Source organism: Crinia signifera, chromosome 7, assembly GCF_055691185.1.
Source record: "Crinia signifera chromosome 7, ASM5569118v1, whole genome shotgun sequence".
Classification (NCBI taxonomy): Eukaryota; Metazoa; Chordata; class Amphibia; order Anura; family Myobatrachidae; genus Crinia; species Crinia signifera.
The window spans coordinates 193,580-220,032 of record NC_139223.1 but is presented as its reverse complement, the minus strand read 5'-3'; the positions used below and the strand labels follow the sequence as shown (position 1 = coordinate 220,032).

The 26,453-nt window shown below is 52.1% G+C and overlaps 1 protein-coding gene across 1 annotated transcript in view; it reads left to right on the top strand.

Moving 5' to 3' along the window:
• Window positions 1–26,453, top strand: part of ARMC5 (armadillo repeat containing 5) — a 77,542-nt gene that overhangs the window by 38,046 nt on the left and 13,043 nt on the right. Inside the window, exons 2-4 of the mRNA XM_083152179.1 lie at window positions 2,848–2,878; window positions 8,776–8,883; window positions 21,356–22,172. Of these exons, the coding sequence (XP_083008305.1) occupies window positions 2,848–2,878; window positions 8,776–8,883; window positions 21,356–22,172 (956 nt within the window). The remainder of the gene's footprint in view (window positions 1–2,847; window positions 2,879–8,775; window positions 8,884–21,355; window positions 22,173–26,453) is intronic.

The following is a 26,453-nucleotide window of genomic DNA, read 5'->3' as shown; positions in this document are numbered from 1 at the left end:
TGTAGTTATTTCCCGTGTGTCAGTTCCCTGCCCAGTGAGGGTTCCCTGCGTGTAAGCTGCGCTGCGCTGCGTCTGTAACTGTGACTGGCAGATATGATAACAGTGATATCGGAGTCCTATATGCTGATAGCTGTAGTTATTTCCTGTGTGTCAGTTCCCTGCCCAGTGAGGGTTCCCTGCGTGTAAGCTGCGCTGCGCTGCGTCTGTAACTGTTACTGGCAGATATGATAACAGTGATATCGGAGTCCTATATGCTGATAGCTGTAGTTATTTCCCGTGTGTCAGTTCCCTGCCCAGTGAGGGTTCCCTGCGTGTAAGCTGCGCTGTGCTGCGTCTGTAACTGATACTGGCAGATATGATAACAGTGATATCGGAGTCCTATATGCTGATAGCTGTAGTTATTTCCCGTGTGTCAGTTCCCTGCCCAGTGAGGGTTCCCTGCGTGTAAGCTGCGCTGTGCTGCGTCTGTAACTGATACTGGCAGATATGATAACAGTGATATCGGAGTCCTATATGCTGATAGCTGTAGTTATTTCCCGTGTGTCAGTTCCCTGCCCAGTGAGGGTTCCCTGCGTGTAAGCTGCGCTGCGCTGCGTCTGTAACTGATACTGGCCGATATGATAACAGTGATATCGGAGTCCTATATGCTGATAGCTGTAGTTATTTCCCGTGTGTCAGTTCCCTGCCCAGTGAGGGTTCCCTGCGTGTAAGCTGCGCTGTGCTGCGTCTGTAACTGATACTGGCAGATATGATAACAGTGATATCGGAGTCCTATATGCTGATAGCTGTAGTTATTTCCCGTGTGTCAGTTCCCTGCCCAGTGAGGGTTCCCTGCGTGTAAGCTGCGCTGTGCTGCGTCTGTAACTGTTACTGGCCGATATGATAACAGTGATATCGGAGTCCTATATGCTGATAGCTGTAGTTATTTCCTGTGTGTCAGTTCCCTGCCCAGTGAGGGTTCCCTGCGTGTAAGCTGCGCTGCGCTGCGTCTGTAACTGTTACTGGCCGATATGATAACAGTGATATCGGAGTCCTATATGCTGATAGCTGTAGTTATTTCCTGTGTGTCAGTTCCCTGCCCAGTGAGGGTTCCCTGCGTGTAAGCTGCGCTGTGCTGCGTCTGTAACTGTTACTGGCCGATATGATAACAGTGATATCGGAGTCCTATATGCTGATAGCTGTAGTTATTTCCTGTGTGTCAGTTCCCTGCCCAGTGAGGGTTCCCTGCGTGTAAGCTGCGCTGTGCTGCGTCTGTAACTGATACTGGCAGATATGATAACAGTGATATCGGAGTCCTATATGCTGATAGCTGTAGTTATTTCCTGTGTGTCAGTTCCCTGCCCAGTGAGGGTTCCCTGCGTGTAAGCTGCGCTGTGCTGCGTCTGTAACTGTTACTGGCAGATATGATAACAGTGATATCGGAGTCCTATATGCTGATAGCTGTAGTTATTTCCTGTGTGTCAGTTCCCTGCCCAGTGAGGGTTCCCTGCGTGTAAGCTGCGCTGTGCTGCGTCTGTAACTGTTACTGGCAGATATGATAACAGTGATATCGGAGTCCTATATGCTGATAGCTGTAGTTATTTCCCGTGTGTCAGTTCCCTGCCCAGTGAGGGTTCCCTGTGTGTAAGCTGCGCTGTGCTGCGTCTGTAACTGTTACTGGCCGATATGATAACAGTGATATCGGAGTCCTATATGCTGATAGCTGTAGTTATTTCCTGTGTGTCAGTTCCCTGCCCAGTGAGGGTTCCCTGCGTGTAAGCTGCGCTGTGCTGCGTCTGTAACTGATACTGGCAGATATGATAACAGTGATATCGGAGTCCTATAGCTGTAGTTATTTCCTGTGTGTCAGTTCCCTGCCCAGTGAGGGTTCCCTGCGTGTAAGCTGCGCTGTGCTGCGTCTGTAACTGTTACTGGCAGATATGATAACAGTGATATCGGAGTCCTATATGCTGATAGCTGTAGTTATTTCCTGTGTGTCAGTTCCCTGCCCAGTGAGGGTTCCCTGCGTGTATGCTGCGCTGTGCTGCGTCTGTAACTGTGACTGGCAGATATGATAACAGTGATATCGGAGTCCTATATGCTGATAGCTGTAGTTATTTCCTGTGTGTCAGTTCCCTGCCCAGTGAGGGTTCCCTGCGTGTAAGCTGCGCTGTGCTGCGTCTGTAACTGATACTGGCAGATATGATAACAGTGATATCGGAGTCCTATATGCTGATAGCTGTAGTTATTTCCCGTGTGTCAGTTCCCTGCCCAGTGAGGGTTCCCTGCGTGTAAGCTGCGCTGTGCTGCGTCTGTAACTGATACTGGCAGATATGATAACAGTGATATCGGAGTCCTATATGCTGATAGCTGTAGTTATTTCCCGTGTGTCAGTTCCCTGCCCAGTGAGGGTTCCCTGCGTGTAAGCTGCGCTGTGCTGCGTCTGTAACTGATACTGGCAGATATGATAACAGTGATATCGGAGTCCTATATGCTGATAGCTGTAGTTATTTCCCGTGTGTCAGTTCCCTGCCCAGTGAGGGTTCCCTGCGTGTAAGCTGCGCTGTGCTGCGTCTGTAACTGATACTGGCAGATATGATAACAGTGATATCGGAGTCCTATATGCTGATAGCTGTAGTTATTTCCCGTGTGTCAGTTCCCTGCCCAGTGAGGGTTCCCTGCGTGTAAGCTGCGCTGTGCTGCGTCTGTAACTGATACTGGCAGATATGATAACAGTGATATCGGAGTCCTATATGCTGATAGCTGTAGTTATTTCCCATGTGTCAGTTCCCTGCCCAGTGAGGGTTCCCTGCGCGTAAGCTGCGCTGCGCTGGGTCCGTCTGTAATTTTGCTGCTCTTCTATTTCAGGTTCGTGAGCTGGGGGGGATTCCTGCCCTTGGTAAGTAGACTTAGTAGACTCTTTGTATTTCTCAATGTGCTGTCACTTATCTGGGTACATTTTAGACTACACTGCAATTGACGTGTGTTTTCCAGGGATACTCTCACTGTATAAAGTTGTGGCTCTACTCCATTGTATCTGTGTCCCACACTATGCTTTGTAACTTGTAACCCCCCCCCCCGGTGCACGCGTGCGTACACACACACACACACACACACACACACACACACACCCCCCACACCCCCCCCCCCAATACTGTGACTACAATGCCTCTTAGGAGAGCAGAACAGCCAGTGAGTAGAGTGATCGACATAGAGGTTGTCAGGGAAAGAGATGTGGGAGAGAGTTGGGGTCCGAAAAAGGGGGAGTAACCAGAGAGGCTGGGATGAAAGGAAAGATGGAAAAGTGGGGAGAAGAGATAGATATAATTGGAGCTGTGAGATGGAGGGGGAGTGACAGAAGGTTGAGAGAAAGCAGGGGAGACAGCAAGGGAGGGGGATGGTGACTGAGACATTGGTTAGGAGGGAGAATGCACAGGAGAGAGCTAAAGAGAGGAAAAAGACAGTGAGACGTCAGAGAGGGTGAGGTGCTAGGACAAGCGGAGGGGTGAGGTGTCTCGGGGTAAGGTGACGGTGAGGTAATAGGGCAAGCGGAGGGGTGAGGTGTCCAGGGGTAAGGTGATTGTGAGGTGATAGGGAAAGCGGAGGGGTGAGGTGTCTAGGGGTAAGGTGATGGTGAGGTGATAGGGCAAGCGGAGGGGTGAGGTGTCTCGGGGTAAGGTGATTGTGAGGTGCTAGGACAAGCGGAGGGGTGAGGTATCTAGGGGTAAGGTGACGGTGAGGTGATAGGGAAAGCGGAGGGGTGAGGTGTCTAGGGGTAAGGTGATGGTGAGGTGATAGGGCAAGCGGAGGGGTGAGGTGTCCAGGGGTAAGGTGATGGTGAGGTGATAGGGAAAGCGGAGGGGTGAGGTGTCTAGGGGTAAGGTGATGGTGAGGTGATAGGGCAAGCGGAGGGGTGAGGTGTCTCGGGGTAAGGTGATGGTGAGGTGATAGGGCAAGCGGAGGGGTGAGGTGTCTAGGGGTAAGGTGATTGTGAGGTGATAGGGCAAGCGGAGGGGTGAGGTGTCTAGGGGTAAGGTGACGGTGAGGTGCTAGGACAAGCGGAGGGGTGAGGTGTCTAGGGGTAAGGTGACGGTGAGGTGATAGGGAAAGCGGAGGGGTGAGGTGTCTAGGGGTAAGGTGATTGTGAGGTGATAGGGAAAGCGGAGGGGTGAGGTGTCTAGGGGTAAGGTGATGGTGAGGTGATAGGGCAAGCGGAGGGGTGAGGTGTCTCGGGGTAAGGTGATTGTGAGGTGCTAGGACAAGCGGAGGGGTGAGGTATCTAGGGGTAAGGTGATTGTGAGGTGATAGGGAAAGCGGAGGGGTGAGGTGTCTAGGGGTAAGGTGATGGTGAGGTGATAGGGAAAGCGGAGGGGTGAGGTGTCTAGGGGTAAGGTGATGGTGAGGTGATAGGGCAAGCGGAGGGGTGAGGTGTCTCGGGGTAAGGTGATGGTGAGGTGATAGGGCAAGCGGAGGGGTGAGGTGTCTAGGGGTAAGGTGATTGTGAGGTGATAGGGCAAGCGGAGGGGTGAGGTGTCTAGGGGTAAGGTGACGGTGAGGTGCTAGGACAAGCGGAGGGGTGAGGTGTCCAGGGGTAAGGTGATGGTGAGGTGATAGGGAAAGCGGAGGGGTGAGGTGTCTAGGGGTAAGGTGATTGTGAGGTGATAGGGAAAGCGGAGGGGTGAGGTGTCTAGGGGTAAGGTGATGGTGAGGTGATAGGGCAAGCGGAGGGGTGAGGTGTCTCGGGGTAAGGTGATGGTGAGGTGATAGGGCAAGCGGAGGGGTGAGGTGTCTAGGGGTAAGGTGATTGTGAGGTGATAGGGCAAGCGGAGGGGTGAGGTGTCTAGGGGTAAGGTGACGGTGAGGTGCTAGGACAAGCGGAGGGGTGAGGTGTCCAGGGGTAAGGTGATGGTGAGGTGATAGGGAAAGCGGAGGGGTGAGGTGTCTAGGGGTAAGGTGATGGTGAGGTGATAGGGCAAGCGGAGGGGTGAGGTGTCCAGGGGTAAGGTGATGGTGAGGTGATAGGGAAAGCGGAGGGGTGAGGTGTCTAGGGGTAAGGTGACGGTGAGGTGCTAGGACAAGCGGAGGGGTGAGGTGTCCAGGGGTAAGGTGATGGTGAGGTGATAGGGAAAGCGGAGGGGTGAGGTGTCTAGGGGTAAGGTGATGGTGAGGTGATAGGGCAAGCGGAGGGGTGAGGTGTCTAGGGGTAAGGTGATGGTGAGGTGATAGGGCAAGCGGAGGGGTGAGGTATCTAGGGGTGAGGTGATGGTGAGGTGATAGGGCAAGCGGAGGGGTGAGGTGTCTAGGGGTAAGGTGAGGGTGAGGTGCTAGGACAAGCGGAGGGGTGAGGTGTCCAGGGGTAAGGTGATTGTGAGGTGATAGGGCAAGCGGAGGGGTGAGGTGTCTAGGGGTAAGGTGATGGTGAGGTGATAGGGCAAGCGGAGGGGTGAGGTGTCTAGGGGTAAGGTGATTGTGAGGTGATAGGGCAAGCGGAGGGGTGAGGTGTCTAGGGGTAAGGTGATTGTGAGGTGATAGGGCAAGCGGAGGGGTGAGGTGTCTAGGGGTAAGGTGATTGTGAGGTGATAGGGCAAGCGGAGGGGTGAGGTGTCTAGGGGTGAGGTGTCTCGGGGTAAGGTGATTGTGAGGTGATAGGGCAAGCGGAGGGGTGAGGTGTCTAGGGGTAAGGTGATTGTGAGGTGAAAGGGCAAGCGGAGGGGTGAGGTGTCTAGGGGTAAGGTGATTGTGAGGTGATAGGGCAAGCGGAGGGGTGAGGTGTCTAGGGGTAAGGTGATTGTGAGGTGAAAGGGCAAGCGGAGGGGTGAGGTGTCTAGGGGTAAGGTGATGGTGAGGTGATAGGGCAAGCGGAGGGGTGAGGTATCTAGGGGTGAGGTGATGGTGAGGTGATAGGGAAAGCGGAGGGGTGAGGTATCTAGGGGTAAGGTGATGGTGAGGTGATAGGGCAAGCGGAGGGGTGAGGTATCTAGGGGTGAGGTGATGGTGAGGTGATAGGGAAAGCGGAGAGGTGAGGTGTCTAGGGGTAAGGTGATGGTGAGGTGATAGGGCAAGCGGAGGGGTGAGGTGTCTAGGGGTAAGGTGATGGTGAGGTGATAGGGCAAGCGGAGGGGTGAGGTGTCTAGGGGTAAGGTGATGGTGAGGTGATAGGGAAAGCGGAGGGGTGAGGTATCTAGGGGTAAGGTGATGGTGAGGTGATAGGGCAAGCGGAGGGGTGAGGTGTCTCGGGGTAAGGTGATTGTGAGGTGATAGGGCAAGCGGAGGGGTGAGGTGTCTAGGGGTAAGGTGATGGTGAGGTGATAGGGCAAGCGGAGGGGTGAGGTGTCCAGGGGTAAGGTGATGGTGAGGTGATAGGGAAAGCGGAGGGGTGAGGTATCTAGGGGTAAGGTGATGGTGAGGTGATAGGGCAAGCGGAGGGGTGAGGTGTCCAGGGGTAAGGTGATGGTGAGGTGATAGGGCAAGCGGAGGGGTGAGGTGTCTAGGGGTAAGGTGATTGTGAGGTGAAAGGGCAAACGGAGGGGTGAGGTGTCTAGGGGTAAGGTGATTGTGAGGTGATAGGGCAAGCGGAGGGGTGAGGTGTCTAGGGGTAAGGTGATTGTGAGGTGAAAGGGCAAGCGGAGGGGTGAGGTGTCTAGGGGTAAGGTGATGGTGAGGTGATAGGGCAAGCGGAGGGGTGAGGTATCTAGGGGTGAGGTGATGGTGAGGTGATAGGGAAAGCGGAGGGGTGAGGTGTCTCGGGGTAAGGTGATGGTGAGGTGATAGGGCAAGCGGAGGGGTGAGGTGTCTCGGGGTAAGGTGATGGTGAGGTGATAGGGCAAGCGGAGGGGTGAGGTGTCTCGGGGTAAGGTGATTGTGAGGTGATAGGGCAAGCGGAGGGGTGAGGTGTCTAGGGGTAAGGTGATTGTGAGGTGATAGGGCAAGCGGAGGGGTGAGGTGTCTCGGGGTAAGGTGATTGTGAGGTGAAAGGGCAAACGGAGGGGTGAGGTGTCTAGGGGTAAGGTGATTGTGAGGTGATAGGGCAAGCGGAGGGGTGAGGTGTCTAGGGGTAAGGTGATTGTGAGGTGAAAGGGCAAGCGGAGGGGTGAGGTGTCTAGGGGTAAGGTGATGGTGAGGTGATAGGGCAAGCGGAGGGGTGAGGTATCTAGGGGTGAGGTGATGGTGAGGTGATAGGGAAAGCGGAGGGGTGAGGTGTCTAGGGGTAAGGTGACGGTGAGGTGCTAGGACAAGCGGAGGGGTGAGGTGTCCAGGGGTAAGGTGATGGTGAGGTGATAGGGAAAGCGGAGGGGTGAGGTGTCTAGGGGTAAGGTGATGGTGAGGTGATAGGGCAAGCGGAGGGGTGAGGTGTCTAGGGGTAAGGTGATGGTGAGGTGATAGGGAAAGCGGAGGGGTGAGGTGTCTAGGGGTAAGGTGATTGTGAGGTGATAGGGCAAGCGGAGGGGTGAGGTGTCCAGGGGTAAGGTGATGGTGAGGTGATAGGGCAAGCGGAGGGGTGAGGTGTCTAGGGGTAAGGTGATGGTGAGGTGATAGGGAAAGCGGAGGGGTGAGGTATCTAGGGGTAAGGTGACGGTGAGGTAATAGGGCAAGCGGAGGGGTGAGGTGTCTAGGGGTAAGGTGATGGTGAGGTGATAGGGCAAGCGGAGGGGTGAGGTGTCTAGGGGTAAGGTGATGGTGAGGTATCTAGGGGTAAGGTGACGGTGAGGTAATAGGGCAAGCGGAGGGGTGAGGTCTTAAGGTGCAATCAGGTCACATCTAGGGAGCCCCTCATACAAACGCTGCACAGAAACGTCCACGTGATCCACATCCTGCCCGCAGAAACATCTGAGGCAACCAGCTTGGTGCACTGCATAGGTCAGCGCTGGCAGGGTGTGCAATCTGCGGAGGTACACATTACAGGAAAAGCACATGGTGGGGTAGATGTACACTGCACGGTTTGGGGGGGGGGCAGGAATCATGAGAGCAGTACAGGTGGTTAGACGGAGGGGGGCACATTCAAGTATGGGGGAGGTATCGCTATGTAGGCTGGTGCTTTCCCCTCACAGCTCCATGCTCACCATGAGGGGTAGTCCTGGTGTTCTCAGCCATAGGGGTGGTGGTCCTGGTCCAGGTGTTCTCATGGCAAAGGTGAGTTGAGGCCACATGATGTTCCTGTGGTTATAATGCCGTCCTTCAGAAGTAATGTTGGCTTGTTTTTTTGCCTTCTGGTTTCCTTTGTTTGAACGCCGGTATAACGCTGCTATTAATTTAAAACTGACCCCTAATGTCCCAAGGACTGACGTCCCAAACTATACTGAATATATCAGCCTAAAGAAACATATGTCCATCCTGATTTCACTGCCCCTCCCAATACACCTCCCCCACCAGCAGGAGGTGCTAATCACACCTAACAAATGACACAGCACAGATAAAAACCACAATAACCGCTTTGTACAGATTTTAAGCGATTTTCTGCAGTTTAATTCTGAAATATGATTACCCAGATGTTTAAATAAACTCAGCATAAGAGGTGGAATACTCTGCAGACACGTCACTCCCACACCTAACTCTCTGCACAAGTTACATCTGCCCCCTGCAGTGCAGCATGGTGTTACCCAGGTGCTTAGTTCAATCAGTAAAGCATGTGCCTTGCGGTTTCATGATAATTTGCCTGGTAGCAGATAACAAACGTGTGCAAACATAGACCTTGTGCTCGGTCAGCGCCCACCGCTCAGTGTCCTATAGAGACAGAGTACATTATACACAAGTTATACAGTGAATATGGTCATGTGTTGTACTCTTTGTTTATTTCAGTTTCTATCCTGCAGTCCGTGTGTGTTGACTCCATATGGAATCGGGTCTCCCGTGCTCTTGGCAATTTGGCACTGGACCCACACAACAGTATCCTCATTCATGAATCGGGTGAGAAATGGTTCCTTTCCCTGGACAGAGCTGGAAAGTGAGGTGTTGTATAGGTATAGGTGCTGTGTCCAAGCTGCAGGATGGGGGCATCCTACAGGGTGGAGAAGGCCTGACTGGACCAGGCAACATCTAAGGGCAGTATTCAATGACAAAGTTCTCCGTGCATGGAGAGCGTTTTATTTCACTCTCCATGCACTCTCCGTGTTCCGGAGGGCTCGCTGCCACTCCTGCTCCCTCTATTCAATGTGGTTAAGACTCGCCGCCACTCGCGGCGAGTCTTAACCCCTGCAGCGGACGAGCGTCCGCGGCAGGGAGCTTTCAGGGAGCCGGGGGACGGACGCAGCCAGAGAGATTAAAGTCTCCCTGGCTGCTCCAGAGGACTGTGGAGGGGAGGGGGGCTCTCCGGGACCCAGGCAGCACAGGCTGCCCCCCCCTATAGCCAGCGGGGGACCCAGTATTCACTGCACCCCTTCGTGCATATTAACGATCGGGTGCAGTGAATATATGAATATCTAATGAGCGGCTCGAGCGCTCCGGCCCCCTGCTGGCTGCACTGTGTAAAAAAAAAAATATTATTTTTTTTTTTTTAAATTAAATATATATTCATGTGCTATAAGCACATGAATAAAAATAGCATGCCCCTTCACAGAAAAAAACACCTGATTTTTTTACACCAAAATTAAAAAAAAAAACCTTTTAGTTTAAAAGTTCACATTCCAGCTCCCCATCAAAAGATGGAGAATTGCTACACGGAGAGACACGGAGAAAATCACTTAGAAAGACGGAGAATATTTCACATTGAATAGGGTTGCTCGCTTTTGGAGAGCAAAATGCTCCGTCCAAGGCGAACAAAGCACAAATTCTCCACAAAACACGGAGAACTTTTCTCATTGAATACTGCCCTAAGGCTTGTCTGAAACATGAGGCACAAGGCTTTGTTCATGAGGGGTAAGGTATAACATAAGGCTGGTCTGGAACAGGAGGCACAAGGATAAGGGATGGGTGAGGTGTAACATGAGGCATACAACTTGGGCATGAGTGGTGAGGTATAACCTCAGGCTGGTCTGAAACATGAGGCACAAGGCTTTGTTCATGAGGGGTGAGTTATAACCTAAGGCTGGACTGAAACATGAAGCACAAGTATAAGGGTTGGGGTGAGGTATAACCTGAGACACAAGGCTTGGGCAAGAGGGGTGAGGTATATCCTAAGGCTGGTCTGAGACATGAGGCACAAGGTTTGAGGATGGGGGTGAGGTATCAACAAGGCTGGTCTGAGACATGAGACACAAGGATAAGGGATGGGGTGAGGTGTGACATGAGGCTTAAGGATAGGGGAGGGGGGTGAGGTATAACCTGAGGATGGGATGAAACATGAGGCACAAGGTTAAGGGATGGGGGTGAGGTATAACCTGAGGCTGATCTGAAACATGAGGTACAAGGATAAGGGATGAGGTGAGGTATAACATAAAGCTGGGCTGAAACATGAGACACAAGGATAAGTAATGGGATGAGGTATAACCTAAGGTTGGGCTGAAACATGAGGCACAAGGCTTGAGGATGGGGGTGAGGTATCAGTGAGGCTGGGCAGAAACACGTGGCATAAACTAGGCTGGTGCCAGACGTTCCTGTATTGCGTATAATGTTAGGCTGTAACCGTAGCCTCTACCAGTCATCTAGCCCAGGTGTTACTCCTGTGCACAGTACACTGTAAGACCTAGACCCTCATTTATTTACGGAAGCACTTACATGGGTGAGACAATAAGTAAGAATGTATCAAGTTAATCAGTGGCCAAAAGTAAATGCAATGGCTTCTAATCTAATCTATTTATTCATCGGGAGACGTCAGGGGCCACAGGGCTAACGCTGGGTAGTGGAGTGGTGAGAGAACATTCCAGCACCAGAAAGGTTAAACTTCTTGCTGCTTCCCAGGCACTGCTGCTCCATCACCAGGGCCTGGCAGCTGCTCACCATGCATTGGAGAGTGACTTCAGCTGGCCCCGGGCATTCGGGAGACCAAAGCTGTGACTGAGCTCCAGGATCAGGGGGACGCTCTTCCTGCTGGGAGCACGCGCGCACGCACATCTAGCGTCTGTAGCGGGCTGGGCCTCTGGGCTGCCCTAGCAAGTGGACATCTGGTACGCCACTCGCTCCTGCTGGACCACCAGGGATAGTGTGTGGCCAGCGGTGCCGGTAATTTGGGCCACCCGGCGCTGGATCCCCGACATTTTACCGGTGCCACATGAGGCCATCTTCCCTGGTGGTCATTTGTTAGCAGGGGCAGTGGGCTCCCCTCACACATCCACAAAAAACAAATTTCAGACAGAGATGTACTGGCACTTATACAATAGAGCGGTACTTCCCTTCAAGTGTGCTGTTTTCAAGACTGGTCCTCAAATGGGTTGAAATGAAACCTTACAGATGACTTCTTCCCCGGGGACAGGTGGAAGGCATGCCCAGACAGGTTCCCACCATTGAGCCTTCTTGCCTGCCTGCAGCACGTGTGGAGGGGCACGGAGAGCTCAGTCACCCGGGGTTCCACTCCTTCACTGCCAGGACATTTGGGCTAGTCCCCCCTGTACCTCTCCTCCAAGGACACAGGTTACAGAGTTTTATGCTCCGGTCAGCCATTGCTGCAAATGGAGCGGAGTGCCATTTTTACTTCGCATTGTATGCCTTGTGTGCTTGCTGTATATTGTGTATTGTTTTAACACTATCACTGCCTGTCAGAAGTATATAATGTTAAATGTGCCATTTTCAGCTGCCTGTCTCTGCAGAAAGACTGAGATGTCTTCCAGGGATAGTAGTATTAGAGACACTGGGACCCCTGCATTGAGGTCTTGTACATCCTGTAATGCGGGCCTGTACACGATGGTTTATGCACAAGCTGTCACAGTGCGCAGACGCAGCCCACAGCTATGGCATTCTCTCAGGAGCCTGCTTACTCAGGTGATGGCACAGCTAATGGATAAACTCTCCCTTGCACCATCCTCATCCCTGGCATTGGGCCCCCCAGTGGTGGAGCCCCCTTGGGTGTGTGCATTATCTGCCTCCATCCAGAGTATCCAGAAAACCTTACAGGGTTGGACTAATAGCCGAAAGGCTCCAGTCAGGGTGGCTCCTTCCTTCCTGCCCCTCCTCCATCAGGATATTGATTCAGAGGATGAGGAGGAGGGACAACTGGTAGATGACGAGGATGACCCCCAAGGGGTAACGTCTCGTCACCCATTCATGTGACGGCCTTAGTTACGGCGGTAAAAGAGGTCCTAAATTTACAGGACCCCGCTGACCCACCCAGGTCCTCCAGCCCTACTTTTAAATGTCCTAAGTGGACCCTGTATTTCCCAAGTCTTAAGGACTTGGAGGATACCCTCTCTGAGGCCTGGGAGATACCAAATAGGAAGTTTACACTTCCTAGTTGGTTTCCCTCCCTTTACCCCCTCCCTCAGGAGGACAGGGTCCGCTGAGAAACAGCCCCCCAGGGTGGACGCACATGTCGCTAAGATTGTGTGATCCTCTACTCCCCATTACCGCATCCCTTAGGACTCAGCAGATCGGAAGTTAGAGAACTTCCTTAAGCTAATTTATACCACATCTGCGGTGGTGGCTCTGGCATCTGCTTGGGTGGCTAAGGCCATGGTGGAATGGCCTACCGCTTTCATGGCTACTGCTGCAGAGGGTGGGAGTGCAGATGACCTGTTGCCTACTATTGACTTCATACATCAGGCCACACTCTATTTGGGAGAAGCTGCACTGGATGCAGGTACCCCTAACCTCCCGCGGGTATGCTTCGGCTGTGGCGGCACGTCTGTCTCTTTGGCTATGCTCATGGAAGGTGACTCTGACTCTTAGAAAACCCTAGAAGCACTTCCCTTTAATGGTTCCCTTTTATTCGGGTCGGAACTAGACAAATTGTGGCTACAGTGGCTGCGTCCAAGGCAGCTTTCCTACCATCCACAACCACTCCACATCCCCGTGCGGCCTTCCATCCTTTTGTTTCCAGGGCAGGGCAAATTATTTCTCCTTCATTCCCAGGGGACACTGAATGCTGCTTACACTGGGGATAGAGTGGGTGTTAGAAGAGTCGGCACTTTAGATTCTTTTGGAGTGTGACAGGCTCCTCCCCTCTATCCCCCCTCCCAGACTCCAGTCTTAGAAAAGTGCCGGAGGAGTCGGTTCCCCGGAAAGAGGTCTCCTTAGGAGGCTGGATTCTTTATAGGTTTTTAATAGCTTTTTTGATTTTTTACATTCAGGCAGGCAGGTGGCCACTGCCTGCCTGCAACGTGGGATCCCCTGAGCGGTCCAGTCGCCACCGCTTGCGGTGTTCCTCTGTGACCACAGTCACCGGTGACACGCACCGGAGGGTCCCCGTCGCAGCTGCACGCAGCTTGCCTCGGGTCCCGCGACTGACAGCCACAACTCTCAGGGAGAGCCAGGCTGAACAGCGCTACAGTGCGCGGTGGCACCGGTCAGTTCAGCGCGTTGACCGGAGAAAAACTACTGCCGTACTCAAAAGTCGCGCGCTGACAGTCGCGCGGGAAGCCAGCCTGGAGTTCTAACCCGGAAGCGGCTACAGCGTCTGACCCGGCGCCATCTTAACCCCACGAGGCAGTACGGAGGCTGGACGGCTCTCAGAGATTCCAGGTCCTGCACTTATCTCCACACCGCAAAACCGTGAGTGCTGCTGTTTCTGCGGGTGGAGGTGTGTCGGAAGACGGTGGGGTCAGGGCTCGTTGGGGCAGATGTATGAACGGTCGTTATGGGGGAGAAGGGGTATTAGCGCACGTTATGTGCACTGATACCGCTTCTCCCCCATGTATGAAGCGGCTGGGATGCGGTAATGGACAGGGGCGCTATGCGCCCCTGTCCATATCGGCGCTGCTATTAAAATGATAGCAGGCCGAATGTATGAACGGTCAGCATCGCTGACCGTTCCGCACGAAGCCGGGTTTGGCTTCGCCAGCATCAGGCTGGCGAAGCCCTATCTAAACAGCAGGGACAGCGCTGTCCCTGCTGTCAGCTGTGGGCTGCGCTGGGGATCTCGCGTGAACAGCGAGATCCCGCGCATGCCCAGTGCTGCCGGCCGGGGGACAGGAGATAGCGCATCAGTATTAACTGATGCGCTATCTTCAGAAAGGCACATCGCCGAAGGGGGGAGTTAACGCTCCCCCGCTTGGGCAGACAAGATGTTAATACATCTTGTCGATGTCCCTTCCTGCTTCGCCTCGCTATTGAGGCGAAGCAGGAAGTATCATAGCGGCGCGATAAGCGCTGCTATGATACATCTGCCCCACTGTGGGATCGGTGGCTCCTCTCCCCTATCTGTCCTGTTTTCCCTATTCTCACTATTCTATAACTGATAGTGTTTTTCTCTATTCTCACTATTCTATAACTGATAGTGTGTGCAGAATGTCTACCAAGGGTTCCTCCTCTAAGGGCTCACACAAGCTTTTTGTGTGTAAGCGTTGTGAGACCCAGTTTACACAGCATAAGAAAGGGGTTAACTTGTGTGAACCCTGCTATGCTAGGTCACCCAGGGCTGAGCGTTCAGACTCAGTCCCACCACAGGGTGACATGGTGTCCATCATGTCAGCTCTTACAGCTGAGATTGCGGAGGCTCGCAGAGACAGAGAGGTGTTCTATAATCACCTGGCTTCGGTCTCTGCAGCTGAACCCTCATGGGCCAGGGCTCTGGTCCACTCAGTTGACTCCCTAGTTAAGACGGTACAGGTACCAAGGGAGCAGATACCCACTTTGCCAAGGGTCTCAAACAAACGCCCAATGCCGGCACTGTTACAGGAACTGCCGGGCTCACTGGACGATGATGACGCAGACCCTGCAGGGGATGAGTTTGTACAGGATCCTGACCCTGACTTACAGTTTGTGGATGATCAGGCTATTGATGATCCAGATGAGTTACAGGGCATTGAAGCCCTCATTTCAGCAGTTAGGATTACCCTTAATGTGGAGGAGGAGGAGCCTCCCTCCCAGGTTTCCTTGTTTAGTAGGAAGAAAAATCTTCCATTACCTTCCCCTTTTCAGAGGAATTGGAGGCCCCTTTATTGAAGGCCTGGAAGACACCTGATAGAAAATTTCAGATGTCAAAACGTTTTTAACATCAATTACCCATTTCCTCAGGAATCAAGGATGCGGTGGGAAACACCCCCACCAGCGGATACGTCTGTATCACGCCTGTCCAAGAAAGCAACTTTACCGGTACCAACAGCTGTGGCGCTGAAGGAACCGTCTGACCGTAGGTTGGAAACAACACTGAAATCAATCTACACCAATGCAGGGGTACTTATTCGCCCGGCCCTGGTAAGTGCTTGGGTTAACAGGGCAGTGGAGGTATGGGCTCAGGAGTTGGCTCAGGGCCTTTTATCTAACCGCCCAAGAGAGGAGTTACTCCCTTTGGCGGAACATATCAAGGAATCTGCGATTTACCTCGGAGAGGCAGCTAGGGACTCGGCAGAGTTGGCAGCAAAAGTCTCCGCCTCCTCCATTTCGGCCAGACGTACCCTGTGGCTCAGGTCTTGGCAGGCTGAGGCCGAAATCAAAAAGGCAGTGGAGGCCTTGCCATTCACAGGTGATTTTTTTGTTCGGCCAGGAGTTGGACAAACTAATTGCCCAGGCTACCGGGGGGAAGTCAACCTTTTTGCCCTCAGCACCTCCTCCACAGAAGAGAGCTTTCGCGGGGCCATCCTTTCGGTCCTTTCGAGGCTCCTCTAGATTTCGGGGGAAAACCAGAGGCGCCTCTGCGTCTGCCAGAGGCAGAGGTAGAGCCATGTCCTCCTTTACCTTGTCCTCCGCCGCAGCCTTGCGGCGTCCCGAGGCTAAGCCAGCTGACAAGCCCTTGGCATGACGGGCTTCCAGCCCACCTGGGGGACCCCAGGGTGGGCGGCCGCCTACAAGCCTTTCGGGTTCAATGGCTTCAGACTTGCAAGGACAATTGGGTAAGGAGCATCGTGATGCGGGGGTACGCTTTGGAGTTTGCCTTTCCACCACCCAGGCGGTTCTTCACTACAGGACTACCGGTGGATCCCTTAAAAAGAGAGGGGATTCAGAAGGCAATCCATACCCTCCTTCAATCCAGAGTAATAATCCCAGTTCCCCGGGAACAACGCGGCCTGGGATTTTATTCAAACTTGTTCGCGGTCCCAAAACCAGACGGATCCCTACGCCCAATTCTAAATCTAAAACTCCTCAACAATTACATTCTGTATCAAAAATTCAAAATGGAGTCAATTCGGTCTGTAATTGCAAGTCTGGAGCCATTGGAATTCCTGATTTCTCTCGACATAAAGGACGCATACCTCCACGTCCCTATTTGGGAGCAGGATCAGCAATACCTGAGGTTCGCAGTCCAGAACCTGCATTTTCAATTTCAGGGCCTTCCTTTTGGCCTGTCTTCGGCACCCCGGGTGTTCACGAAGATAATGGCCTGCATGGTGGAGGCTCTCAGACGACAGGGCGTCTTCGGTAAATCAGCTCCAGAGGGATGCGTCCCACACCTGTCAGTTCCTAGTCCAGCACGGCTGGATTTTAAATTTCAAGAAGTCGCAGTTGATCCCTTCTCAGAGACTGGTCTTCTTGGGTCTCATCCTAGACACAGTCCAAAACAGGGTTTTTCTCCCTTTGGACAAAATACTCTCGTTACAGGATCTGGTCAAGAAGGTGCTTCAAGATCACCAGGTCTCGGTCCACCTGTGTATTCGGCTCCTTGGAAAGATGGTGGCATCTTTCGAAGCCATACCTTTCAGTTGTTTTCACTCACGGCGGTTCCAACTAGATCTGCTCAGCCAATGGTCGGGATCCCATTTACATCTGCGCCAGTTGGTGAGGCTTGCTCCTCATACCCGTCTGTCTCTGCAATGGTGGCTCAACAAGGAAAAGTTGTTGGAGGGTCGCAGTTTTGTGGAACAAGATTGGACCATTCTCACCACAGACGCCAGCCTCAGGGGCTGGGGGGCGGTGGTGCTGGGACATCAGTTCCAAGGCAGATGGTCAGCACAGGAATCCAAACTCAGTATCAATGTACTAGAGTTGAGGGCTATTCGGTTAGCGTTGGTGCAGGCCACCCCTCTGCTGAAGGGGCGAGCCATACGAATCCAATCGGACAACGCCACGGCGGTGGCTTATATCAGGAACCAAGGGGGCACACGGAGCAAGAGAGCAATGCAAGAGGTGAAGCCGATTCTACAGTGGGCGGAGCGCCACACCATAGCCTTTTCGGCAATTTTCATCCCCGGAGTGGAGAACTGGGAGGCGGACTACCTCAGTCGCCAGGATCTCCACCCGGGGGAATGGGCTCTAAACCCGTCATTTTTTCTCCAGTTGGTACAGAGATGGGGTCTTCCCCAAATCGACCTCATGGCCTCCAGACTGAATTGCAAGCTGCAGACTTACTGCTCTCGCACCAGGGATCCAGCGGCGGCGGCAGTAGACGCCTTGTCAGCTCCATGGCCTTACAGGCTTGCTTACCTCTTCCCGCCGTTTCCTCTCATACCACGGCTACTCAAACGGATCCGGAGGGAATCGACCACGGTCATTCTAGTGGCTCCGGACTGGCCCCGTCGAGCCTGGTACTCGGACCTCCAGCGCCTGTTGGCAGACGAACCCTGGCGGCTTCCTTTACAGGAAGATCTACTGACGCAAGGACCATTCACTTACCCCGATTTACAGCGGCTGCGTTTAACGGCGTGGCTGCTGAAACCATCCTTTTGAAGAAGAGGGGCATTCCGCAGGAGGTAATACCAACTATGTTGAGAGCAAGAAAGGAGGTGACGTCTGTGCACTACCACAGAATTTGGAAGGCTTACGTCCGTTGGTGCGAAAGAAGAAATTTGCCCACTACTGCTTTTTGCCTAGCAAGACTGCTTGGTTTTCTTCAATCAGGTTTGACTGCTGGTTTGCGGCTCGGCTCCCTGAAGGTCCAGATCTCGGCTCTGTCCGTCTTTTTTCATAGAAGATTGGCTTTACTTCCGGAGGTTCAGACCTTGCTAAAAGGGGTCCTCCGTATTCAACCTCCGAGGGTAGCCCCGACAGAGCCTTGGGATCTTCCTTTGGTTCTGGCTTTCTTACAATCATCAAGTTTTGAACCTTTGGAGTCGGTTAGTTTGCGACTACTAACCTGGAAAACAGTCTTGCTTCTGGCATTAGCGTCAGCCAGGCGGGTATCAGAGCTCAGTGCGCTCTCCTGTAGATCTCCTTATTTGGTCTTTCACGAAGATAGGGCGGAACTCCGGACTCTGTTGGATTTCTTGCCCAAGGTGGTCTCGGCGTACCACATGAATCAACCCATAGTGGTCCCCGCATTGTCAGGGGATTCCAGCTCGTTGGATGTGGTACGAGCATTACGCATTTATGTGAATAGGACTGCAGAAATTCGTAAATCAGACGCTCTGTTCGTCTTATATGACGCCAAGAAAAAAGGATGGCCGGCTTCAAAGCAGACGCTAGCACGCTGGATTTGCCTCACCATCAAGCAAGCATATCTGACTTCGGACAGTAGGCCTCCTTCATCAATTTCTGCCCATTCTACACGTTCTGTTGGCCCATCCTGGGCAGCAGCTAGAGGGGTCTCTATGACTCAGTTGTGTAGAGCGGCCACCTGGTCCAGCTCTCAAACCTTCATTCAGTTTTACAGGTTTGATACATTCGCATCCGCAGCGTCCAATTTTGGCCGAGCGGTTTTGCAATGTTCTCAGCGCTCTCCCTCCCATGGGGGTAGCTTTGGGACGTCCCCAGTGTAAGCAGCATTCAGTGTCCCCTGGGAATGAAGGAGAAAACAAGAATTTGGTACCTACCGATAATTTCTTTTCTCCGAGTTCCCAGGGGACACTGAGCGCCCACCCAGGGCAGACACATTGGTTAAGTTACAGTGTGATTGGCAGTTGTGTGGATACTTTCTGTCCTACCTGTTATTACCTCCTCTCTCTGGGAGGCTTTCTGGTCTCTCTCTCTCCTCTCCGGCACAGTTTCTAAGACTGGAGTCTGGGAGGGGGGATAGAGGGGAGGAGCCTGTCACACTCCAAAAGAATCTAAAGTGCCGACTCTTCTAACACCCACTCTATCCCCAGTGTAAGCAGCATTCAGTGTCCCCTGGGAACTCGGAGAAAAGGAATTATCGGTAGGTACCAAATTCGCCAAGTCCTCCAAGGGCAAGCGTCCTTGGGGCCATCAGGCGACCTGACTCTAAGCCAGAGGATAACGGGCATGATGGGGCAGCGTTCCACCTGGGGGATTCGGCCCCATCCTCAATTTAAAATGGCTCAACAAATTTGTCCAGGTCACAAAGTTCATGATGGAGACCTTATGATCCATAGTTCTGGCCTTACAACCAGGGGACTACATGGTGTCCCTGGACATCCAGGATGCGTACCTGCATATCCTCATCAGACTGGAACATCAGCGGTTTCTGCGGTTTGGTAATTGCTGGTTTCAAGCTCTTCCCTTCAGCCTGTCCACAGCACCTCGGGTGTTAACGAAGGTCAAGGCAGCGATGGGCAGCAGACTGGGCAATCAGGGAACCCGGATACTGCTTTATCTGGTTGACCTCGTCACGGCCTAAGAACGGCGCTGCGGTACTCACATGTCCGGGGGCTTCAGTCCTTGAGCTGCTCTATCATTTGGCTGAGGGTGGGAGGTGCAGACGGCAGCTTCCCTAAGGGTCCTGTCTCTGACGCTGGCTCCGGGTGTGGGCGCCGCCATCTTTCTTCTGGATAGGAGGCGCAAATCCCTGCTCTCTTCTGATCTCTGCTGGAGGTCTGGCCAATGACAGTCCCTCAGGAGGGATTTATTCCAGGACACGGAAGTTCCTGTTGCTGGAATAACTTCAGTGCATCCTGACCTTGAGCTGGCTGCAGCATTCCCGAGACTTGCTTCCTCAGGGTTCCCCATGTCTCCAGAGGCCGGTCCTGTGCCTTCTCAGCCCAATCCTTCAGTCTCATTATTATGCCAAGTGGGCAAGCCTTTCAGTTTCGTTATCAATGCCAAGTGGGCAAGCCTTTCAGTTTCGTTATCAATGCCAAGTGGGCAAGCCTTTCAGTTTCGTTATCAATGCCAAGTGGGCAAGCCTTTCAGTTTCGTTATCAATGCCAAGTGGGCAAGCCTTTCAGTGGTTACTAGGACAGGTGGTATATATGCAGTAATCACTGATGGTGGGTATAGTATAGCTCCTATAGGTCCCCATATATGATATAGGTGTAGTAGTTACTAGTACAGTATATATGCAGTAATCTCTGATGCTGGGTACAGTATAGCTCCTAAATGTCTCCATATATGATATAGGTGTAGTGGTTACTAGGACAGGTGGTGTATATGCAGTAATATCTGATGGTGGGTATAGTATAGCTCAGTGGTTCCCAAACTGTGTGCCATTGCTCCCTGGGGTGCCTCGGGACACATGCAGGGGTGCCGCGCCTTGGTGGTCCAGGTCCAACTCAAATTATTAATGGTTAAATATTTATGAGCAAAACCAGTGCTGGTGGCTGCCAATCATAAAATGTGTACAAACAGAAACAAATCCTTCCCTTTACCACATAACTGACCCTAAGAATCGCATATAAACCCAATCTAATTAATTTTTTTGGGCCAAGGGGTGCCGTGAAAAAAACCTGATACTCTAGGGTGCCGTGATTCAAAAAAGATTGTGAACCCCTGGTATAGCTCCTATATGTCTCCATATATGATATAGGTGTAGTGGTTACTAGGACTGGTGGTATAGATGCAGTAATCTCTGATGGTGGGTATAGTATAGCTCCTATATGTCTCCATATATGATATAAATGTAGTGGTTACTAGGACCGGTGGTATACATGCAGGACTGACCTGACGTGTGAGGCACATACTGCTGCTGGAATGACATGAGGTGTGAGACACATACCGCTGCTGGAATGACATGACGTGTGAGGCACATACAGTACTGCTGCTGTAATGACATGAGGTGTGAGGCACATACAGCTGCTGGAATGACATGAGGTGTGAGGCACATACAGCTGCTGGAATGACATGAGGTGGGTGGGTTACATCACATTAGTAGTAGTTTGTTTATTTATATGGCGCCACAAAGTGTCTGCAGCACCGTACCTAGCAAACAAAAAAACAAATTACAAGGTAACGGTGTGTTGATAAACTACTAGCATAAATAGGGGTATAGCTGGTAGAACTAAAAGCAGCATCAGTTCAGAAGTAGGTGTTGACATTGTCATGGAGACTGAAGATGAAGTAGAGGAAGGGAAGAACAGGGCAGGAGGACTGGTGAGGTAAAGAGGTAGGGTGAATACGTGAGGAAGGAGGGCCCTGCTCATAAGAGTTACCAGACTAAAAATAGGTGGGTGGACGAACGAAAAAAAATAGGATAAGTAGGAATGGATGGGAACAGATGGAGGGGTAGCGTAGGCAGGATAGGAGGAGGAGGGATATTAGTCTCCTCTTCCTGAATTCTATGCTCAGTAACCCTCTGTTTGGTCCCCAGGTGCCGTCTCCACATTGGTGCAGATATTACAGAGCTCAGAGGATGCTGGCTGCCTGCACAGCTGTCTGCGAGCCCTACGTATCCTGGGGGATTCCGCATCGCACAGACTGGCTATCTGTCAGCAGGGGGGGTTGGCACCTTGTGTTCCAATGCTTACATCTCCAGACCCCAACTTGGTGTGTGCTGCAGTACGTGCTGTATGTGAGCTGAGCCGCGGGTGTTCTCTGGACTGTGCGGAGAAGCTGAGCCCTATTATACCGACCTTGGTGGCACTAGCCAGCGGAGAGGAAGTAAAAGTAGCAGTGCGCCAGGCTACCGTTGGTACTCTCTGCAATCTCTGTAACCAAGGAGCTTTGCGGCCTATCCTTGGTAATGCTGGCACCATCCAGCTCCTTATATCAGAGGCTAAAGCATTGCGGGGTGCACCTACACGCTGCCTTCCATTGGTGAGAGCCATGTGTCTCTGCTGCCGCGAAGCGCTTAATCGTATCCGGCTCCGGGAGCTTGGAGGACTAGAAATACTTCTGGATCTGCTGAATGATCCCCACTATCAGTGTGTCCACCACAGAATTACTGTAGGCTTTCTGTACTTCTGCCATGACACTTCTGCCCTGGCCCTGCTGGGTGCTGGAGGCCTGGTCTCCCTGTTAGCTGGACGGTTGGAGGAGATGGCTGTGACTGCACAAGACAGGGGAGACTTGCAGAGCTGGAGGCCGGCAGCGGATGGACAGGAGGAGAGAGAATCTGCCTCGTTTGATTTCCCTACAGAACCAAGAACAAAGAGAGAATTGGGTGGCACAGCGGATGAAAGCCTGAGGTGAGCCTTGTGAGTTACTGCTGGTGGCATTGCGGGTGAAAGCCAGATGTGAGCCTTGTACGTTATTGCTGGTGGCACAGCGGGTGAAAGTCTGAGGTGAGCCTTGTGCATTACTGCGGGTGTCGCAGTGGGTGAAAGCTTGAGGTGAGCCTTGTACGTTATTGCTGGTAGCGCAGCGAATGAAAGCCTGAGGGGTGAGCCTTGTGAGTTACTGCTGGTGGCATTGTGGGTGAAAGCCTGAGGTGAGCCTTGTACGGTACTGCTGGTGGCACAGCGGGTGAAGGCACAGTGGGTGAAAGCCTGAGGTGAGCCTTGTGAGTTACTGCTGGTGGCATTGTGGGTGAAAGCCTGAGGTGAGCCTTCTGCATCTGCTGGTGGCACAGCAGGTGGGTGAAAGCCTGAGGTGAGCCTTGTGCATTACTGCTGGTGGCATTGCGGGTGAAAGCCTGAGGTGAGCCTTGTACGGTACCGCTGGTGGCACAGCAGGTGAAAGCCTGAGGTGAGCCTTCTGCATCTGCTGGTGGCACAGCAGTTGGGTGAAAGCCTGAGGTGAGCATTGTGCATTACTGCTGGTGGCACAGGGGGTGAAAGCCTGAGGTGAGCCTTGTGCATTACTGCTGGCGGCATTGCAGGTGAAAGCCTGAGGTTCGCCTTGTGCATCTGCTGGTGGCACAGCGGGTGAAAGCCTGAGGTGAGCCTTGTGCGTTACTGCTGGTGGCACAGCAGATAAAAGCCTGAGGTGAGCCTTGTGCATTACTGCGGGTGTCACAGTGGGTGAAAGCTTGAGGTGAGCCTTGTGCATTACTGCTGGTGGCATTGCAGGTGAAAGCCTGAGGTTCGCCTTGTGCATCTGCTGGTGGCACAGCGGGTGAAAGCCTGAGGTGAGCCTTGTGCGTTACTGCTGGTGGCACAGCAGATAAAAGCCTGAGGTGAGCCTTGTGCATTACTGCGGGTGTCACAGTGGGTGAAAGCTTGAGGTGAGCCTTGTGCATTACTGCTGGTGGCATTGCAGGTGAAAGCCTGAGGTTCGCCTTGTGCATCTGCTGGTGGCACAGCGGGTGAAAGCCTGAGGTGAGCCTTGTGCATTACTGCCTGTGTCACAGTGGGTGAAAGCCTGAGGTGAGCCTTGTACGGTACCGCTGGTGGCACAGCGGGTGAAAGCCTGAGGTGAGCCTTCTGCATCTGCTGGTGGCACAGCAGTTGGGTGAAAGCCTGAGGTGAGCATTGTGCATTACTGCTGGTGGCACAGGGGGTGAAAGCCTGAGGTGAGCCTTGTGCATTACTGCTGGTGACACAGCAGTTGGGTGAAAGCCTGAGGTGAGCATTGTGCATTACTGCTGGTGGCACAGGGGGTGAAAGCCTGAGGTGAGCCTTGTGCATTACTGCTGGTGACACAGCAGTTGGGTGAAAGCCTGAGGTGAGCATTGTGCATTACTGCTGGTGGCACAGGGGGTGAAAGCCTGAGGTGAGCCTTGTGCATTACTGCTGGTGGCACAGCGGGTGAAAGCCTGAGGTGAGCCTTCTGCATCTGCTGGTGACACAGCAGTTGGGTGAAAGCCTGAGGTGAGCATTGTGTGTTACTGCTGGTGGCACAGGAGGTGAGCATTGTGAATTACTGCTGGTGGCATTGCTGGTGAAAGCCTGAGGTGAGCCTTGTGCGTTACTGCTGGTGGCACAGCGGGTGAAAGCCTGAGGTGAGCCTTGTGCATCTGCTGGTGGCACAGCAGATGAAAGCATGAGGTGAGCCTTGTGCGTTACTGCTGGTGGCACAGCAGATAAAAGCCTGAGGTGAGCCTTGTGCATCTGCTGGTGGCACAGCAGATAAAAGCCTGAGGTGAGCCTTGTGCGTTACTGCTGGTGGCACAGTGGGTGAAAGCCTCAGCGTCAGGGCACAGAGAAAAGTACAGGGAGCATTGAGCACATTATGAAATGGGCAGGGCCTGGCACCCTGCAAATCAAGGCTAGCGGGACCACTAGTAGTTTCATCGCCAACCACAACATGGACTCAGTACAGTTATGACATATTAGCCTATTCTTTCCAAAGCTGCTTTATTGAAACAGAAATATGGCATCCACAATCACTACATTTGCATTAAAATATTAGTGTAGCGTACACCAATCCACCAGTCAGGCGCATATGGTGTACATGGCACATCAGCCTTCATTACTAAATATGTTGTGTGTCTGTATAGGGGTGTAATAGATGTATTATGGACTATATAGGGTGTAATAGATGTATTATGGTCATGGTCAGGAGTCAGGACATGTTGGGGGTGCAGTGTCGTATGTCTGTATAGGGTGTAATAGATGTATTATGGCCAGCGGTCAGGACATGTTGGGGTGTAGTGTCTTATGTCTGTATAGGGTGTAATAGATGTATTATGGCCAGTGGTCAGGACATGTTGGAGTGTAGAACCCAATGTCTGTATAGTGTGTAATAGATGTATTATGGTCAGTAGTCAGGACATGTTGGGGGTGCAGTGTCCTATGTCTGTATAGGGTGTAATAGATGTATTATGGCCAGCGGTCAGGACATGTTGGGGTGTAGTGTCCTATGTCTGTATACGGTGTAATAGATGTATTATGGTCAGTGGTCAGGACATGTTGGGGTGTAGTGTCGTATGTCTGTATAGGGTGTAATAGATGTATTATGGCCAGCGGTCAGGACATGTTGGGGGTGTAGTGTCCTATGTCTGTATAGGGTGTAATAGATGTATTATGGCCAGCGGTCAGGACATGTTGGGGTGTAGTGTCGTATGTCTGTATAGGGTGTAATAGATGTATTATGGCCAGCGGTCAGGACATGTTGGGGGTGTAGTATCCTATGTCTGTATACGGTGTAATAGATGTATTATGGCCAGCGGTCAGGACATGTTGGGGTGTAGTGTCCTATGTCTGTATAGGGTGTACTAGATGTATTATGGTCAGCGGTCAGGACATGTTGGGGTGTAGTGTCCTATGTCTGTATAGGGTGTAATAGATGTATTATGGCCAGCGGTCAGGACATGTTGGGGTGTAGTGTCCTATGTCTGTATAGGGTGTAATAGATGTATTATGACCAGTGGTCAGGACATGTTGGGGTGTAGTGTCCTATGTCTGTATAGGGTGTAATAGATGTATTAGGGTCAGCGGTCAGGACATGTTGGGGTGTAGTGTCCTAGGTCTGTATAGGGTGTAATAGATGTATTATGACCAGTGGTCAGGACATGTTGGGGTGTAGTGTCCTATGTCTGTGTAGGGTGTAATAGATGTATTATGGCCAGCGGTCAGGACATGTTGGGGTGTAGTGTCCTATGTCTGTATAGGGTGTAATAGATGTATTATGGCCAGCGGTCAGGACATGTTGGGGTGTAGTGTCCTATGTCTGTATAGGGTGTAATAGATGTATTATGGTCAGCAGTCGGGACATGTTGGGGTGTAGTGTCCTATGTCTGTATAGGGTGTAATAGATGTATTATAGCCAGTGGTCAGGACATGTTGGGGTGTAGTGTCCTATGTCTGTATAGGGTGTAATAGATGTATTATGGTCAGTGGTCAGGACATGTTGGGGGTGTAGTGTCCTATGTCTGTATAGGGTGTAATAGATGTATTATGGCCAGCGGTCAGGACATGTTGGGGTGTAGTGTCCTATGTCTGTATAGGGTGTAATAGATGTATTATGGCCGGTAGTCAGGTCATGTTGGGGGTGTAGTGTCCTGTGTCTGTATAGGATGTAATAGATGTATTATGGCCGGCGGTCAGGACATGTTGTGGTGTAGTGTCCTATGTCTGTATACGGTGTAATAGATGTATTATGGGCAGCGGTCAGGACATGTTGGGGTGTAGTGTCCTATGTCTGTATAGGGTGTAATAGATGTATTATGGGCAGCGGTCAGGACATGTTGGGGTGTAGTGTCCTATGTCTGTATATAGTGTAATAGATGTATTATGGCCGGTGGTCAGGACATGTTGGGGTGCAGTGTCCTATGTCTGTATAGGGTGTAATAGATGTATTATGGCTGGTGGTCAGGACATGTTGGGGTGCAGTGTCCTATGTCTGTATAGGGTGTAATAGATGTATTATGGCCAGCGGTCAGGACATGTTGGGGTGTAGTGTCCTATGTCTGTGTAGGGTGTAATAGATGTATTATGGCCAGCGGTCAGGACATGTTGGGGTGTAGTGTCCTATGTCTGTATAGGGTGTAATAGATGTATTATGGCCGGCGGTCAGGTCATGTTGGGGTGTAGTGTCCTATATCTGTATAGGGTGTAATAGATGTATTATGGTCAGTGGTCAGGACA